This window comes from Scomber scombrus, chromosome 17 (genome assembly GCF_963691925.1).
Source record: "Scomber scombrus chromosome 17, fScoSco1.1, whole genome shotgun sequence".
Classification (NCBI taxonomy): domain Eukaryota; kingdom Metazoa; phylum Chordata; class Actinopteri; order Scombriformes; family Scombridae; genus Scomber; species Scomber scombrus.
In genome coordinates this window covers 10,903,418-10,923,495 of record NC_084986.1, presented here as the reverse complement: position 1 = coordinate 10,923,495, position 20,078 = coordinate 10,903,418, and the positions used below count along the sequence as shown (strand labels likewise).

Here is a 20,078-nt window from a genome sequence, read left to right as displayed (position 1 = left end):
GTGACCCACATCCCAGTTATACCCCCCCCCTCCCCCCCGCCGATGTAGCATCTCATTACGTCAGACTCCATAATGACCCACGAGATCTCAGCTATATGGTTTTCACACCAAACATAAAAATATCTCCGCCTGCAGCCTGAATTGTGCCGGGACGCCTCTACAAGTCAGAGGATGTGGACACTTCCTCTGGATTTCGAAACGCCTCATTTTATTCTGTCGGCGTTGGAGCCAGCTTCTCATCAAGGCTGCACGAATTTCTTGTTCCATAGGGGAGGGGAGTCTTGCTTAAGTATAGTTATAAATTGAATAAAGATTTGTTTCTTCCGTATCAGTCGTGTGTACAGTATTTATATAGCCTTATAAAAGTTATTAACGTGTTTTATTCCACATAGAGGCAATTTTATTTAATATTTCTGAGATATGTTTCAAGCGACCCCCCCCCCTACAAAGAAATGGCACGCCCCACTCCCTGCCGCTAGCCGCTGTTGTATCCGATGCTACTGAACAGATTTGTCGCGATACAAACTAGCTACACACTGGCATTAAAACCACGAAAAGATGCTCCTTCACGGGATTAAAACAATAAAAACTACAAGAAGAAGTCTGGGAAAACTTTACCCAACTGTGCCCAAACTTTGATAGACTACAACAACCCAATTCACTTCCCTTACAGTGTTAGCATTGTTTTATCTCACCACTATTGGCCATTGGACGCGTTTTTTGTGTGTTTTTTCTTCTTCTTCTGGAGCAGTCCAGTCTGATGAATTCACCGAAAAAAGACGGAGATGATGATGTGCCCGTTAAAGACCCGGTAAAATACGGCGAATTGGTCATTTTGGGGTAAGTCTCTTAAAAATCTAACCCTGTAGTAAAAAAAAATGTGTAGGATGAGGGGGGAATTAACACTAAATGTGTAATAGCGGCTCAATCCGCGAAATAAACCCACAGATGACGAGAGTGTCCACTGCTATTACAACATATATCGCTATTGTCGACATTAAATGTGTAAAATTAGCAATATTTAACCCCCAATTTCACTACCACCAGTATAGGACTAGTGTAGTAATCTTACAAACTAACTTTATGCTCCAAATTAAACCACAATCTCTTTTAACTATGCCTCCCCCTTCCCTTTTGTATGGTTCCCGCATCATGTGTGGTGCATTTGAGTGTTAAAAAAGGTGAAACATCTGCAATAGCTATATAGTACATGAGGCTACTACGGATGTAACGCTAGCTGCCTTTTGATCAATGGTTGTAGAGAGAGAGGGGGGGTAAGCAGTGCTGGGTTGCTCAGGCTGAAAATCCCAATGATGTCATACTATGGTGATTTCTAAAAGTAGGACTGGATATGATATCATTGTATGGAAAAAAAAACCCTATGCCATTGTGCTCATATTATTTAGTCATAAAGCCGAGGTTATAGTCTATTACTAATTAATAAAAACGTCGCAGCTAGATGACCATCCATTGCCAGTGAAGGAGGAGGAGGAGGAAGAGGAGGAGGAAGATGATGAGGAGAAAACCACCAGCACACACACACACACACACACACACACACACACACACACACACACACACGTGTCAGATCATGGTCACTTTTGGGGACATTACATAGACTTATATGCATATTTCTGTGACTTACCTTAACCACTATACCCCCAAAAATTTGCTTTTTCCCAAATGGAGTCACAGTTTTTAACCCCAATCGGATAAGCTGCCTCCAATTAACTGGTCCTAAGTCTGAAATGTGTCCCCAAAAGTAGCCTATGACAGACCACACACGCATACACACAGCAGGCAGGATGTGCTGATGACAGCCACCAGCTTCCACAGCATTTCCCCCCCTACAGCTCCACGCTGCACAGCGGTCTGCAGGGACCAGAAAATGCCACAACGCACGTACATACATGCACACAGTCATATTCAGGCTTAGGCACAGGCCTCCCTCTTTTGCCCCGCAGAGCTTCCTGTGTTATGCCAAAGATAACTGACCTAATGGCCTATCTCTTCCCCTCTGGCTGAACATGGGAGTGAGGAGGCTGTAGCCTGCCCGCATCAGAATACTGATTAGTTCTCCTCCTCCTCATCTGACTGTTTGAACAGAGCAGCCCCTTTACATCCTCCTCACATCAGAATACACAAGTGCTTATTTTTAATGGCCTGTGTGGAAGGTGGAAGTTTTTTTTTGGCTACGCAGCTTAAACACAAGCAGACCTCTGCGGCGTGCTCTCTGTGAAACTTTTAATGTGTCTCATTGTGGGTAGAAAAGAAAAGCGTTTTGTATTAGCTGACTTTTAAACTGTTGGTGATTGAGGTTCGGTTTGATTGGATGGTGACGGCCGCAGACTAGCAGGCTATTAGAGGTATTTTGTCTGTGTTTTTGAGCTCGAGCTGAGTGACATGGCGAAAATAGGTATTGATGTGTCCAGTGCTATGCAATATTAGTATTTCATGTATACTACTAATTTCAATTTCAATGTGTAACATATAATATACATATATATTTTCTTTCACTTTAATCTGTGCAATAACTATATCATGTCTGGTATATGACCACTCAATACCAATATTATACTTGTAAATTATGTAAATAATGTCACAATTTTTAAAATTATATATTTCTACTATTATTATTCTTATTGTTTTTCGTACTTATGTATTGTTCTTTATACTTATATAATATATATATATAATATTTTTAAGTGGTAGCTGAAACATTTAATTGGTTTTTAATTAATGTTATTTTTACTTATTTTTACTGAACGTCTATTTTATTATTATTATTTTTTGCATTTTTTTAATTATTATTTTTAATTCTCTTATTTTACTAACCCTCTCTTTTTTTTACACTGTTTTATTTGCTGTTGTTTTATTGTATTTTTTTCTGTAAAGCACTTTGAGCAACTTGCCTTGTATGAAAGGTGCAGTATAAAAGTTTATTATCATTATCATTATTATTATAGATATAATATATATGTTTACAGAGATGGATGATATAACATACGTGACTTTTGACAGCAGACACTCGTCAGAACAGCCTGTTCTTTCTACTCTTTCCTGTCAGGGTTCATATTTTTTGGCCCATTTGTGCGAGTGTGGTTTGACTTTGCATCCATCAACCTTGATGATCACATGCACCGCGTGGTGGTCAATGCATACTTCATTGCAGACCATGTGATTTTTTTTTTTTTACATTGGCTGTCTCCCTTAGTTAGCCTGGACACATCATGAACCACTCCCCATCACTATGCAAAGACCCTCTCCTCCCTTTCCCCCCTTTATCACTCCCACACCTTTTTATCTCACCATTATAACACAATGTGTCGCATGCCTCACTCTTCTCTTTCACCCAGTCCCTATCCCTGCCCAGCCTGTCACTGTTTTGCTGAGTGCTGACTTGCACAGAGAGGCAGGCCTCCTCGGTGACTTGCCCTCAACCAAAATAAACCCTGTGTCGGGGGGCAGAAGGAGTGAATATTTCATACGGTGTTTTATGATGCACACGTGATGCAGGGCCTGAACTGCCCAGTCATATCATACCGAATGAAGCTGCTCCTCCTTCGGCCTTTCTCCTCGAAATTTCATCCATTTTTCTTTAATTTTTTCTTTATATGTAATACTCATGATGACTTTTGACTGGTTTTCTTGTCTCTGTTTCTGTCAAAGCACCGACTACCTTTCCTCCTTCTCTCTCTCTCTCTCTCTCTCTCTCTCTCTCTCTCTTCTCTCTCTCTCTCTCTCTCTCTCTCTCTCTCTCTCGCTCTCTCTCTCTCTCTCTCGCTCTCTCTCTCTCTGTGTATAAGCTGATTTTCTCCCATGGTGCCTTCTCATCCTCGGTCCCATTTCACATCTTCTGCCTTTTTTAAACCAGACCCGCTCAGATGTCTTTCCTCATGTTTCCTCTCTTCATGACCCAGTCCTGCTCTCGTCAGACGGGGTCCAATTAGACTTGACAGGCAGGGCCACGGAGGGAGGATATAGCACTGAGTCATCTTCTGCAATTGGACTCTACATTTTTAAGTAGATGTGGCCTGTGTGTGTGTGTGTGTTTGTGTATGTCTAGATAACGCACCTGATCTCACTCACTGTGCCCTACTCTGACTTGACTGTAAGGTTGCAGTCCCCAAAAGAAGTCAGTCTTGGTCTTAAGATTCATGGAAGTACGGCTCATTTAAAATGCATCACATCAAACAAACTGGCCTCAGAACACACCCCCGCAAAATGAACCAATGAAAACACAGAGGAGCTCTAACCAAAAATGGACAAAAATGAAATGTACATCAAGTTAAATATGCAAATATTTTCTTAAATCCACTCTACTATTTCAGAGAGAGTTTGCTGCAGCTCTGTTCAGAATTGCCAGAAAGTGACTTTGGTTTCTGTTAATTCCCAGTCTCTGTTTAATTTGTGTGTTATCTGGTTAAAGGATAGGTTCACATGTTTCAAGTCTGCCTTCAAACAACTAAATGTAATCTTTTCTCCTTGTCATACTTACCCTTTAATAGATCCCACCCTAATGTGCTTATAATGCAAGTCATGGGGACAAAATTCACAGTCCACACTCGGAGCAAAAATAAATGTTTATCTGAATGTAGTTTGAAGCTACAGCCGGTTAAGTTGGTCAAATAAAGTAACAGACCTTTTTTCTCTTTGTGTCTCAATGGATGTCGTCAATCAAATAAATCAATTACGGTAGAAATATCACAAATAACGCCCATCACCATAACGAGATAGATACATAGATACATAGATAGATACTTTATTCATCCTATTGGGGAAATTCAGGTATCCAGTATCTCATACAGACTCATACATACATAAATACATTTATGTAAGTGACAAATAAGGTTTGGCAAGATTAAAAAATAGTTTTAAAACCAGCATCAGGTTTGTTAAAATGTACATTTTGTATTTTTGTTGGTTTTATGTCATTTGAAATGACATTTGCACCATTTTGTACAAAAAGTAAGACTGAATACTCCTGAAAATGTCCCATGGTGTAACCACAAAAGAATGATAAATATTAAATATTTTATCCACCTACAGTGTATTAAAGTGTACTCATAAAAAGAATTACTTCATTCAAAAACATCAAATGAAAAGAAACATTTTTGGAGTATTTCTGCATTTAAATTGTAAAGCATTTTGTCAATATTGAGCAGGGCATATCCTAAAAACAACCATTTTTTTCAAAATAAGTTTTGACAAATGATGTGTTGCGTTACAAAAGTGGATTATATTTATTCCACATTTTAGTTCACATTTTTATGAAAAAATACTGCTTACACCAATTGACACTGGGTTACATCACGTCATTGACCCATATACAAAGACTTAGAAGTTAAGAACGAAGGTAAGAGCAGATTAAAAAGTAAGAAGTTTGTTGTCACGCTGTTTCTGTCGACCGACCAGCAGGAAACAATCCTAAGTATAGGATTTGTGTTGATATGAAAAAGATGAATGTGAGCAAATATTTGCATTTAAAAAGCAGCTTATTTGCATTTTTATCTGACGAATTAAATAATTAGCTCTCTTATGAAAGACTGCTTGATGAATCCATTGCAGAGCCACGTTGTACAAACACTGTGGGAGCATTTAGTTTGACTTCACCCCTCGCTGAGACGGATCAGACCGGAGCTGAACCAGGTGTCTTTCTGATCTGATCCAGTTTGAAGGCGAGCAAAGGCAGAGATATTATCCTTCACAAAGTCCTCGTCTTCTTCGCTGGGGGATCCTGTGAATAGTTTCTCTCAAGGACCATGCACTGCTGATTACTGAACAGCCTAAAACCAGCCGAGTGCCTTCTGCGTGAACTCAAACTGTGAATATTATGATTGACTCAGCTTCCAAAAAAAAAAAGAGGACAGAGTCAGTATTATAGTCAGAACCAACACCAAAAAGGAGCTGACATCACGCCACATTAATTAAAGCAGGAAAACTGAGATGATCTGTTCAGGAAAAGGTTGATATTTAATTATAAAACACTCGTGATCCAGAATATATTACTCATCAGTCTCATAAGAAGAATCTAAATTTTAACGTCTGCGTCTATTAATGAACAGAAACCCTCAAAGCCGTACGGTTATTGTATGGATGGCGTGATGAAAATGCTCATTGTAAAAGAATAAAAGAGGTTAGGTAAAGAGTGAGCTCATCTACAGTGAAAACGAGCTTCGAGTACAGGCTGAACAAGTGAGATCAAGTGGTATTTGCTCTTTTTCATTGAGGCTCAGCACTTTAATATGAATCACGAGTGGCCCTGTGTGTGTGTGTGTGTGTGTGTGTGTGTGTGTGTGTGTGTGTGTGTGTGTGTGCTATTTTAATTCATTTCAAAAGAATCTGTGATAATGTCGCTGTAAAGATACACAAAATCAATTGAGCTTACTATCTATCTCTGCAGATATCTCAGCAGCATCAGTGTCATTTTATTAATAGCCCACAAGTAATGACGCACACCATACAGTATGCATAGAAGATAAGAGTGTTGTACTCATCGTTTTACTTCCTCACTGAACCTAAATGTGTAGGGGTGTGATGATACACTCAGCTCACAAGACGAGACGATACACGATATTGAGGTTCACAAGGATGAGACAAAATGAGATTTTAACACTTTTTTAAAGAAAACTTCAATGATGAAATATATGACTGGAAAAATAGTTTTTATTTGACTGAAAGTCACTAAATGCAAAATGCATCTTTTAATGAATGTCACTTCAGTTCTACTTTCTAAGTATGAAGTAACATATGCAGTATGCAATATGCAAGCACTGTAAAAGGTTTCCCCCCCTCCACCCCCTCATATGATAGATATTTTATAGATAGATAAGTTTGGTATTTATGAAATAACAATCACAAATACCAAAAATGAAGTATGAAGAATAAAAACAATTCTAGTATATAAATATAAATGAAATGAAATCAAACTATCACAAATTACATCAAACATATTGCTGATGAAAAAACACAGAAATAAAAGTAAATTACACAAATTCCATGTAACACAAATACACAAGTAGATCAACATACTTATAAATTGTGTGTTTTAATTAGTGTGACTAATTTTACTTTTTGCATCATAAGGCGACCATAGCTGTGCTAGATTTCTCAGGCTTTCAGTGCAGAGACCTGAGGTCAACCTACCCCTGCTCCTCTCCCCATCTCCTACTTCTGACTGACTTCTCAGCAGGTAGAAGATGCTAGTTCACAAAGTAGAATGAGGGCGCCCACTGCAACAAGGTTAATGACCCACAGGGTGACATTATAAAAAGAAAACATGACGTGCAAATGGGCGATAGAAAACCAATCGTCTTTTCTTTTCTTTACCGCCCCCTGAATACTTTGCGAGACAGCATTCACCTCGACGAGAAATATAGTCACGTTTTAATCTCACGAGATCTTGTGGCACGAGATCCCTATAAATTAACATGTGTGAAGTTGTGTACATGTTGTCTTTGTATTCTGATTAGTTTCCATGTTCTCATTCTTTCTCCAGGTACAATGGCTCTCTTCCAAGTGGAGACCGTGGGCGCAGAAAGAGCCGCTTTGCTCTGTACCGAAGGGCCAAGGCTAATGGTGTCAAGCCCAGCACTGTGCACATCCTCAACACACCACAGGACAGCAAGGTGTGTGTGTGTCCGCCGAAGTTTGTTTACTGCATGCTTTATCAGTGTGTTAGCTTTAGTTTCCTTCCTGTGACTCCCTGTTGTTGTTCCCAAACAAGCCAGAGGAAGGGTGACAAAGCATGGAGCGGTGGATGTGTCCGTCCATTAGTGTGTGTATATGCGTGTCTGCTTTCATACAGATGCCAGATGCATGATTTTTTTTTAAATTATTACTGGTGACACGTGACGATGTAGGGAAATTAAAGAAATGTGTCACATGCTGCTATCGCATGCAATATCACAGTATGAATCTTTTTTATTTTACAGTTGTTGCATTTTAATCAACATCATCTTCCAGTTAAACTTATATGTGGGGTTTTTTTTAAAAGAAAGAAGAAGAAAGACTTATCCAGAAAATGAATGCTTTACCTTTGCTTGTTCCTCCTGGTGTCGTTGCAGGCTGTGCACAGCAGGGGGCAGCACAGCATCTCTTTCACACTGTCCCGGAACCAGACGGTGGTGGTGGAGTACTGCCATGACAACAACACAGACATGTTCCAGGTAACACACCAAGGAAATCAAGAAAACGTGGTCAGGTTTTTAATCCCTCCCGCTTAAGTAATGTCACGAACGAAACACTTCCCCTGAGGATTAATCGCTATTCCTATGATGTTAAATTTATGAACATGAGCAAGTGTCTCCCAAAATATGCTGTTACGTAATGTTATCAAAGGACTCTCTGCAGCAGGTAGATTATTTTGGTTCAGGACTGTGACCATTTAGTCTAAAAAATAAAGGCTTATGTGTAAAATATCTAAAGTCTATATTTATACACAATACAACATTTTTTCATACCTTCATGCATTCCTGACATTTCAGCGGAGTATATGATGATATTTGTGGGAAATAACGCAAAAAAACAAAACAAAACATAAAAGCAGAGCTGGTGATAGAAGTATGACATTTACTAGCCTATAATACTGTGTGTCTAATATGCAATTAGCCTACTTAGACAAGTCTTGCAGGGTTTAAATACTTATGACCCAGAGAATAATAAATAGATAGGAAATATGCACCTTTTTTTCATAGATTATGCTATAGGCTCCGATGACACTTCTTGCCGGAGCGAATACCGACACGTCATGAGCTGAACGGAGATGATGCGGGTGGTGGTGGCAGTCTGGCAGTTGAATTAAATCATGTGGCTAATAAACTGCTTTTGTAGTTGGAAGAAGACTAGCTCACCTTTTATCATCAGGATTAAAACCCAAAATATTCCCAAACAGGACAGAGGTATTTTTACAGTCCTGTAACATTATCCCCATCAGTAGCAGTCGCCATCTTTCTCAGCTGAGCTGCTTGTTCCACCTGTGGAGACTGACCTCTGGTGGCACGCGCTGTGCACTACAATACATCATCTCAATACAGCATCTCTGTATCAGTTTAATAGAAAGTAACCTGACACGCAGGATGGTCTGGAAAAAGGCAGGCACTTTCAAAAAATATATGGCAGGTGATTGGGCGAACCATCTGTCTATCACCGTCTTACCTTGCGAGGCAGCTGGATTTGCAACACTGATTGGTCTGACCCATTGGTGGCTGACCACAAGCGCATAACTTGAAGCCTGACTATTTCGGACAGTATTGAAAATCATACTTTCAGGATTTCTAAGTACCCTGGGATACCATGATAACTTGATACAACCCACTGCTCCTATAGTTGTATCACGGATTACTTTTGTTGTACAAGTGATGAAGAAATCACTCAGTCATCAGCATTTAAAGGCACGGCTTGTCAAACATCTAAATGAAGTCTGTGTGAGTCTAAAACAATGACTGCAGTTATTTCTGTACCAATGTTGACGATCACTTTCATCAGCATTTCTTTTGGTGAATGGCATCCAGGAATGTTACTCTGTTTCGTCCCATGCAGATCGGACGCTCCACAGAAAGCCCCATTGACTTCGTGGTGACAGACACCTCTGGAGGGGGAAAGGAGGGGGAGGACCCCTCCATCGCTCCCAGCACCATCTCACGTTTTGCCTGCAGGGTGGTGTGTGAGCGCAACCCTCCTTACACTGCACGGATCTATGCCGCAGGCTTTGACTCCTCCAAAAATATCTTCCTAGGGGTACGTAGACTGATTATGTCACAATATATTAATATCATAAATGATCATTTTAACTTGTATCAAATAATTCAATATTTCAAAGAATGAGCAGCAATAGTAGTTATCTTGTGATGTTTTGTGTCTTTGTCATTACTTACATCCAATAATGACTAAAAAACTTCTATATTTGGAGTCAGTAATTTAAAATATTTCTTGTTACCGCAGGAGAAAGCTACCAAATGGAAAAACCCTGATGGGCACATGGATGGCCTGACCACCAACGGGGTGCTAGTGATGCACCCGGAGGGGTTCCCAGAGGACCCCAAGCAGGGTCTGTGGAGGGAGATCTCAGTCTGTGGTGATGTCTACGCCCTGCGAGAGACACGCTCTGGACCCAGCCGGGGCAAACTGGTGAGTCACATGCGGGGTGATCGCAGATTTGTTTACACACAGTGGAATTGGGCGGTCTGTTGAATAATACCAATCAGTGATAGAATTATGTAGATTTATTGTGTGGGGTTTATTTTTAGTCTGATTGTAAGCTGGTGTCTCTGTGTGTCATCCTCTATAGGCAGAGGGTGAGAGTAGCGCACTACGTGACGGCTCCTTGGTTGATCTGTGTGGTGCCACCCTGCTTTGGCGCACAGGAGAGGGGCTCCTGCGCGCTCCCACCCTGCGTCACCTGGAAGCACTTCGGCAGGAGCTGAATGCGTCCCGCCCTCAGTGCCCTGTAGGTCTCAGCACACTGGCCTTCCCCAGCCTGCCCCGCAGCCACAGGTGGGTGACACAAACTCGAGTATATGACAGAGTGTCATTATTTCCTATCAGGATATTCATTGTTATGTTGATGTTAATTTGTATAAAAACTCTAAAATGCTGTGGCTCAGGAAGTAGAGCGGGTCGACTAGAAAAGCGCTATATGAGTACAGTCCATTTACCATTTACGATAAAAACGTATGATCTGTTGTTTCAGCCTTGAAGAACGACAGCCCTGGGTCTACCTCACCTGCGGCCATGTCCATGGACGCCATGACTGGGGCCAGAGATCTGAGGGAGAAGATTTACCAGGAGAGGGTGAAGGCTCCGGAATCCGCAGAGAATGTCCCCTGTGCAGGAGTGTGGGTCCCTACGTGCCTCTGTGGCTGGGGTGTGAGCCCGCTGTGTACGTGGACGCCGGAGCTCCCACTCACGGTTTTGTGCCGTGCGGCCACGTCTGCTCAGAGAGGACAGCCAGGTACTGGGCCGAGACACCGCTGCCACACGGGACGCATGCCTTCAGACCCGTCTGCCCCTTCTGCTCCACTGCCCTCAGCACCCCCGGGTGGACGCGGCTCATCTTCCAGGGCCCCATCGACTAGTCGCCACACCACAGCAACCACTATCACAGTAACAAAAAGATGCCTGAGCTTCATTCATGTCACAAATGTTGATTAGTGTTCAGTATTGAAAGGTAATTCATTTGGATTATTAACATTGTGTTACTGACTGAAGCCCTAGGCGGAGGATTCCTTCCCCTTATTTCTCCTTCAATGCTTGTTGATTGGTTCAGGATCTGGAGGACAGGTGAATGAATAACACAACTGAATAGTCGATACTGTCATGTGACTATTAAGTCCAGTTCTCTGTCATAGAGGAGTCTGTTTGTCATTCTAACCAAACACTACACAAGCTGGTTTCACAATGCTGCTTCAGAAACGATGTATGAAACACAGTATAAAGGAAACCTTAGTGTCTTAATCCACTGCAGGTCAGGTTGACTCAGTGAAATAACATTATATACCAATATTCTCTAATAATAGGGGTGTAGTATTTCACTTCTTCGCTTTGATTACCAACTTCTCACTCTGATTTCTTTCTAATTTTGAAAAGGCTAGACGTTGTGAAATGCTGCTGCTCAATACCTTCTTTCACTTCGCAATCCTCACTTTCATTACCGCATTATATAACACATCTAGCCTCAACTTTTGCAACAACCCCACCCCCTCCTCCCCTTTCTGCCTTTCACATTCAGTGAAATGAATTTTTTTCCCAGCCACTTAAATGACCAACTGATTTATATTCATAGCTTCCTTCTCAGCGGATAGCATTATAAACTTATGGTAAATGTGGAAGGATACAAGGTGGGACTGGAGGCTTTTGCACTGATGCAGCATTTCAATTTCTTAGTGATTCATGAAAAGGAAATTATAAGTCATTTTTATTCAGCATGTTTTTTTGTGTGTGAAATCTACACACAGAAACCCCTTTTAAATGAGACTTCTCGTGTAGTATTAGGTTGGAATGAAACCTTGCAGACTCTTTGATTAGCATTAAGGAAACTCCACATACACATAAAATAAGCTCCCCTGTCCACTCCAGATTTCCTCCTGATCATCAAGCAGACTGAGTGCAAACAAGGGCTTGGAACTAAACTGGGTAAAATCCACTTCACAACTCTCTAAAGCAATAATAGCACTCTCATAGATAAGCTAGATGTTTTTGCTATTTTTAGCCAAGAGTTAGGTCAGCGGTTGCTTAAAACATGGCTGAAATGGTTTCCAGGTTAAGGGCTCAACCAGAGGTGTGTTCAATTCAGGATTTATTTTTTTATCTCCGAGTGAGGTCTAAGACCAATGATCTAAGTGTGTGTGATGCAACCAAAGCACTAGAATAAAGAGTGAACCACTGAGTTAGTGATGACATACCTGACATCTTCCATTTTAAATCATCATAGATGCATGAAGTAGCCCGATCATGCCGACAGAAATCAGCGTGTTTAAGCTGCAGAGGAACACAGCAGTCTGTATTATTGTGTTAATTTGAACACACTTCTGGTTACTGAATTATGCTAAACAGGGTCTATGTTAGTGTGATGGAGTGTCAAAAAGGTTTGGCCTTGCATAACCTCAAAAGATAACCTTTGTTTTTTTTGTTTCAAAGAAAAACTATTTTGTTAGGAAATGGGGAGGGATTTATTTGGGGAGGTGGGGGGGATTCTTTTAGATGTTCAGTGTTTAAAAAAAGAAAAAACAAAACTATTTTTCTAACTGATAATCGGTTTTAGTTAACTGTTGTTACTCAGTGTAAGCAAGTTCTGTATGTTTCAGAATATTATCGTGTGGTAGACGTAGGAGGGCTTGTGAGTGAGAAAACATTGCCAACACTGTGTTCAACACACACACTTACACACTGCTACCGTAAGAAAAAAAAAAACAAACCATTGCCCAGACAATGAATGTAGCCAAATACTCAGGCTATGTTTAGCCTTCCCTGGTGCTCATATTGAATGGTCTATATTGTGATACTATTTTTGTAACTGAATATTATGGTGTAGCTTGGTGACGATCTAGCTTGAAAAAGTCTGATAATTTCAATAATAGCCTCAAGTGTGGAAGACGTATAATTGATAATACACACTCACATGAAATTGTGTCTAGCTTGCATGTGCTGAACGTACACATACAGTATGTACACTACACACACACACACACACACGTAACTCGAAAACTTTGCACGGTGGATTGCAAACCTGTTCTTCCTTCATGCTGAGAGCTTTGTCCTCATCAGAGGAGGCAGACCAAGATGTCTTCCGGGTCCTCAGCTGTCAAAACTGCAGCATTACTGCTTTTCTCTTTCTTTTTGGAAGACGTCTCCAAAAACTAAAAAAAAAAAAAAAGAGAGAGAGAGAGAGAGAGAGCCTAAGACAAAACCTCATACTTGATAGATGCGTGACGTTTGTAAACGAGACCTCTTGAATCCCACTTTGTACTACTATGCTAATACTTTCCACTAAACTAATTCACTGCAGAGAGATGTCCACATCAACACTCGTTTTCATTTTGTATTTAGACCGATGATGTAAAGCTAATGAAATAAAATACCACTCGGAACAAAAGAGGCAACATCGTTTGAGGAATAAAAAAAAGTCTAAATACTAGATTTAAACTCCCTAGTGTGGTGGATAATTGACGTAGTGTTGTAATTACTGTAGCTCAGGATTAGTGTTTTAATCTCAGATTCTCAGCTGGCAACGCCTGAAGGAAGGTTTACAAACTGCAAAACCATAAATAGGACATAGATGTGAACATGTATCAGATGTAACGGGAAAATTATAGAAGGCATACAGTAAGGTAGATCAGTACAGATCCAGGATCAGTCACATACGGGTCTAAATAAAAAAAGGGGGGGGGGGGTTAGTGAAACAGGCACAAACATGCTATGAAAACACCTCGATCTGCTGCCCTTTACTAAGCACGCCAAATCCAGTGAATCCTGCTTTTGAAGATAATATATACAACAATTACTGTAACACCATTGGCATGTGGATGGAAGAACCGTTGCACTACCTTTTTTTTTCTTTTCCTCTCCTTTTTTTTTGCTTGGATCATTTGTTTTAGTTCAGTTTTCTTTACTTTCCGCCTTTTACTTTATTCTTAATTCAAACCCTCCTGAGGTTATAGATGTCCATATGCAATTTCTCTGTTTTTAGATGTTAGTATTGTTGAAAAAATTCAGATACAGTATATATTTTTCAGGTTTTATCAGGTTGTTTTTAACATGACCATCAGTAACATCATTATCTCTTCCCTTTTTTCTTTTCTTTTTTAATTATAAATTGATTTTCTTTCTATAGATGGCAAAACCTGAAACTCCTCAATTTATGAACTCATCTGATTAGGTGAGCTAGTAGCTGACACGTAATACACACACAGCGAAAAACCTCACAGTTAACAATGCATTCCTTTTAAGAAACATCCACGTTATGTACAGCTATTTTGTATTATTTTATATCATATTCTTCTGTAATCGTATGGTGCACAGACAATCGCTATACACATGTCAATAAAACCTGTTAAAAAGTTGAATCTGCTCTGTTTGTGTGGCTGTTTTTATCACTGCTTTTTTCTTGAGGTTATGAAAAAGAGCAACTTGAAGTCAAGATTGTACTTATAAACTGCCAGAAGTTGCTCCTCACTCCCAACAGAGGGCGCCCTCTCCTCGCTCTTCACACCATGATGAAGGTTGCTTTGAGTTGCATCACCTCTTTAAAATAATCAACCGTTTTAATGAGCCGTTTTGGCAGTCATGTACATCACCATGCAAGAAGCGATAAGAGGCGGCAAATCTGCAAAATTACAAAACGCTTGATTTAAAATAGCAATTTAGAAGACTGAAGTTCGCTCCCTTTGCGAGAAATTCAGGAAGGTCTGCTGAAAAGACTCCTGAAGACCGGCTGAGAGTGGTGTTATTCAGAAGTTTGTTCAGAAATTATTTCACTCTTGAACCATGGGGAGGAGGCTTTTTTTTTTTCTTCCAAAGATTATGAAGCCTATTTCATGGGTATCTCAGTGCCACACAACATTTAATCTGTTTCAAAGCATGGGAGGGAGAAAAAGAGAAATCCAAAAAACCTCCTAAGACTCTATAAGAGACAGTATAGATAAGTTAATTGTGGTACATTTTAAGATGTACAAACAATTTCCAACTGATTATAAGGTATACATTTTTTTAGTAGTCAATTTGTTATAGCACACATTTGTTTAGACAGAATTTCTCAATACAAAAGTAGTCTTTTAAACATCTTCACACCAGGCATTTTTTAAATTTTCAGTGCCCTCAATAGTGTAAACTTTGAATTTTAGAACTTGAATCATTTTGCCCTCAAGGTATAAACAGGTTTGTCTCTTTTTTTAAAGCACATAATTAATACAATAACAGAAGTGTGGATGTGTTGAGCAGAGTCAGTTTACCCAGATAATGGCACCCTGTGTTTGAAATCATGGGTTGCATCATTTTTTCATGTCTGAAAGTTTGTGATGGAGGACATATTTTCTTCTTGCCTTATCCTGGGTTTCACCATGGGGATTCATTTCAGAAGGCTCATACATTTTGATCCCATTTGTAGATGTTATATTGACTGATACATATTGGCCCAAAATTAATCTGCACTCTGCTTACAGCACAGACAAGAAAACTGGGTGAAATGCCCGTTTGTTAATTTAATTCATTTTGAGTTTCAAGGTTTGGACCGCAGGCCCCCAGTACCCTGCTGAAGTCCCTCAGTCACTGAGTGGAAAATGAATTGTAACTTTCTTTGGGAATATGGGAATATGTACTAAAGCACAATTTCAACTGGCACGATAAGGGTTGCTGGTATTTAATATACACAATGGCTCATGTAGACTAACTGTGTAATATGAATGGGGTTAGTTATTAAAAGAATCTTCAAGGTAATTGTTCTAGGTCTGAAAAGTGACAGCCATCAAGATGACCATCAAGAGGAGACTCCACTGGCTCCAAGAAGATGTCTTATTATATGAGAACATGATCCTACTTCATTCTCACTTGATTTATTACCTCAGTAAACAGTTTCCTAATGAGTTTATGGTCTCTATCGCTAGTTTCAAGTCTTTTTTTATGCAGCATGATGTAATTAAAAAAAAAGAAAAAAAGATGGTCCAATTTGATTTAAAGATGATGGCAAAGGACGCGCCCTAAAGTATACCTACCTAAAGTATACCTACTTTAGGGCGTGGCTACGTTGACAAGACGCTACGACGACGTAAAGATAGCGTAACCCCTGATTCACAGAATACAGGTGTAAGCGTAGCGTTGCTATTTCAGTGTGTTTTCAGTTCACATGAAAGTAAATTTGAACATTTTGGTGGCGTAAAAAGTCTTGCACGGCGTTTGGTTGTACTAAAAGACCCTGTAAGGAGACGGACATTCAGTTTTTCTGGTAAGTACATTTTCTTTTAATGGTCTTAAGTTTGTTTTTCACAAGCGAAAATCCAACGTGGCAATTAAGCTACCAGCTATCATTAGGGTCAGCTCCACCCTTTCCTCTAAATATCGTCACTCCAGGCTCCGAAAATCCAAGATGACAAATGATTAATTTGCCGAACTCGAGGCTTCAAAAGAGAAGATAAGATAAAAAATGTATCTTTATTGACCCCCCTTGGGAGAAATTCATTGACACAGCAGTAGGCCTACAGTGGAAAAAAGTGTACTAAAAATAGAGTCCAATCCAATCCACTTTATTTATATAGCACGATTTTAACAAACACAAGGTTTCCAAAGTGCTAAAAATAGGGTCAAAATAAATAAATAATATATTATATACAGCAAACTGGATACTTTGTGTAAATAAATCTGCAAAATATAAATGTGCAATATGCAGAAATTCTTGAGATTAGATGTAAATTTTTCCTGAGATTAACATACAGAATATATCATCATACAGATCAAGATAAATGTGCAATGTGCAGAAAATCTGTGATATATACACGTACAATGTTCCTGGGATTTACATACATACATACATATGGAGCAATTTAGTGTATTTTAGAGATAAGAGTCTCAGACAGACAAACTTTGCAATTAGCTCTGGTGAACATAGTGCAGCATTTTGTGGTTAATGACCAAAACAAAGCTAAAAGGAGAGTGAATATTGAACTTACATTCATCTGGTCTACAGAAACGTGACTGTACCTGAATTTTAATGTTGCTCTGTGTCTGCTGGATGTGTTAATTTAAGTTGTTTGCTAACCATGATATAATGAATTAAGGCTCTGAGACTAATTATTTCAGGTATTTATTTCTGAATTAGTTTGTGTTAAATCAGATTATTGCACTGCAAACTTGGGGCTGTGTATGCAAGTGTTGAAAATAGAGTACACGATGCACAAAGACTGGGAAAAACTGAGAGTCAAAAGGGGCCCGGCAGGTCTTTATTTGCCCTGGCGTCTCCTGACACATTTATCCAGCCATGCTTAAAGTGTGTGTGTGTGTGTGTGTGTGTGTGTGTGTGTGTGTGTGTGTGTGTGTGTGTGTGTGTGTGTGTGTGTGTGTCAGGGGACCTCGCATAGATGATGGAGGCAGGGTTTAGTAATACAGTTAAATTCTCAGTAGAGGGATTTGTAGGTTTTGATCCTAGCTAATTAATGTGAAACCCTCAATGGGAGTAATGGGTATGTGTGACAGGGAAGTTTGAAGGGGACTCTCCTCTGTGTGTGTGTGTGTGTGTGTGTGTGTGTGTTCATGCGTATGTCTGTGTAGTATAGCATGTGAAGGCATCTATCTGAGTTGGTGCGTGTGTGTTTGTTGGTGCTTTTCTCTCCGTAACTCTCTGCGGACTCCCACTGGAGGTAGCAGGGGGCGTTCATACTATTGTTCCATCAATCCACCCATTAACTACAAACACTGGGAAACTTTAATTAAGCTGGGGGCCACAGACGATTAATTAACTTTAAGACCTTCACTTCTTTTTTCTTCCCTTATACACATTTCACTAAGTCACCGAGCCATAGAAAGTGTTAATTTAGCCACATAATTTACAAATCCAATTAAAGCCAATATTAAGGCATCACAAGCTGCTGTTCTGTGTTCTCCTTAGTCTTATAAGACTATTCTCTTTTGTGGCTCGACTAGCAGTGAATGCCAGCTCACGTAAGCTGAGCAGAATGTATTAAACAGGGGTTAAGAGTTGTAATAAGTTTGATTATTTTATGGAGTTTATTATGCTGTGTTATCCTGTTAGGGAGGTGATGTTGTGGCAGCGGGTTGGTAATCCAGACGGTCTTGTGTCTCACCAAGTGGTCTCCTACTCTGCCGCTATGGAAGCTGTTGTCACGTGAAGGAAAAGCCAAACCTAGATTAGGTGGATGAGAATATGACGGAGGAGGGAATCTGTTTCAGCACCTGCCATATACGGCTAACATCAGCTGTCAGGGATGTATAGTATATGTCCTCATTGTGGCATTCATGTGAAGCCTGCTGATAATGGTACTTTACTTCAAACCCAGCATGTCGTCTCCAGTGACTAATCCCCCTCACTTTTATACATACGCCATTCAAGCAGTTTACCTTTAACTTCACATATGGTTTGAAATCATTATCACAATATGAAGGGGTTCAGCCACATCTCAAAAAACATATTTCACATACCTCTAGTGGTACGTAGTCACACGGATACTTCTGCCCACATTTTGAGACGTCTGTCTCTGTGGTGGACAGTTTTAATTTGATCTACTTTATGAAATAAGTCGTCTCTATGAAAACTGTTGACAGTGCGTTCAGAGGATCATCCAGAGTACAGAGGCACTGTTTCTCAAAAGACAGATTTTTTAAGTGTAATGTTTTAATGCTGTGATGAAGGCCTTAGCTATAGGATGATGAGGGCATGCAATTTGGGGTTTTCAGCATCTTAAGGAGACTTTGCATTCTACTAGAAAAACTTGCATATGGTGATAATTATTAGACTGGTTCCAATGTAGTTTTAGCCTATATGTTTAAATTGGATTATTTATAGATCAGAGGACTCATAAAACCAAAGCTATCTGCATTACTTGAAAGAATGTGCTTTTTTACAAACAAATATTTTGTGAGCTGATCCTTTAATTACAATATTCTATCTTGCAATTATCATATTGTCAGGAATTAGGTATTTAAAATACACAAACAGAGGTTTAGTTCAAGTTTTTTTTTTAGTTTTTTGTTGACATTCACTTTGAATCATAATTTAAGCAGAATAAAATGCTAATGCATGAGCCCATTTGGTGATTTGAGTGGGTATAAGGGGGGGATGTCATCCACTTTGTTAGCAAAATCACCTAAATGTATCCCCCTTATTAACCTACCGCCCCCCTCTATTGTTTTTCTTCTTTAATTTGGCTGTATTTTTGCTGTGAATGATGTGAGTGTCATGTTACTTTTAGTCATTTAAATATCACAGTGCAGATTTCCAGCCTTTCATAGCTGAGAAAAAGCTGCTATTATGTATGCATCCTACACGTCTCATATATTTATCAGTATTTGTGATTATTATTGTTCATTTAATTTTGATAATAATTCCTGTTCGTGTTTGTTTTTATTATGGATGAAACGGAGCTAATTTGAAAATAGAAATTTTAAATGTGTCTTCATGTAATATTAATTAATGCCTTTCATGTTTCACATTATTATGAGGGTGGTGCTCCTGTGGGTTCACATGAATATAGGCCAAACACTTTTCTGTTTCCACATCGTTGCAAATTTCTTTCTTTTCCTCCCTGATGTCGCCCTCGCTACTCGCTCTCAGCATGACCAATAACAGCCCTGAGGAGGCATTTCTGTAATTCCTTGTAAATGACAGCTAATGAAGATGGTATTTCTCCTTGTTACTTTATGTGTTTGAAGGGGGCAGGGCTGCCAGTGGCACTTTGTTGATGCAAGCACATGTGTCCCTTTTTATTATACTCGCTGTTCTCCATCCATGAAAAACTGAATGTTCCTCTTTCTCTTTTTCCTCTCCTCAGCACCCTCAATGGTCAAGGATTAGGACTGTGCTCTTTGGCTGTATCAAGCACATGCTCAATTAGCACCGCATGGTAGGTGAGAGCTGT

The 20,078-nt window shown here is 39.7% G+C and overlaps 1 protein-coding gene across 1 annotated transcript; it reads left to right on the top strand.

Annotated features, from left to right (window-relative positions):
* The first annotated feature begins 452 nt into the window (after positions 1-452).
* LOC133997429 (E3 ubiquitin-protein ligase pellino homolog 2) lies at positions 453-12,678 on the top strand. The gene is made up of 7 exons (XM_062437003.1): positions 453-840; positions 7,499-7,628; positions 8,067-8,168; positions 9,541-9,738; positions 9,943-10,128; positions 10,289-10,494; positions 10,691-12,678. The coding sequence occupies exons 1-7, from the start codon at positions 761-763 to the stop codon at positions 11,073-11,075; spliced, it is 1,287 nt and encodes a 428-aa protein (XP_062292987.1). The 5' UTR covers positions 453-760; the 3' UTR covers positions 11,076-12,678.
* Positions 12,679-20,078: the final 7,400 nt, after the last annotated feature.

Coding starts and splice junctions, on each gene's coding strand:
- LOC133997429 (XM_062437003.1), top strand. CDS start 761: ATGAATTCACCGAAAAAAGACGGAGATGATGATGTGCCCGTTAAAGAC. Junction 841..7,498: donor GGCGAATTGGTCATTTTGGG/GTAAGTCTCTTA, acceptor TTCTTTCTCCAG/GTACAATGGCTCTCTTCCAA. Junction 10,495..10,690: donor AGCCTGCCCCGCAGCCACAG/GTGGGTGACACA, acceptor CTGTTGTTTCAG/CCTTGAAGAACGACAGCCCT.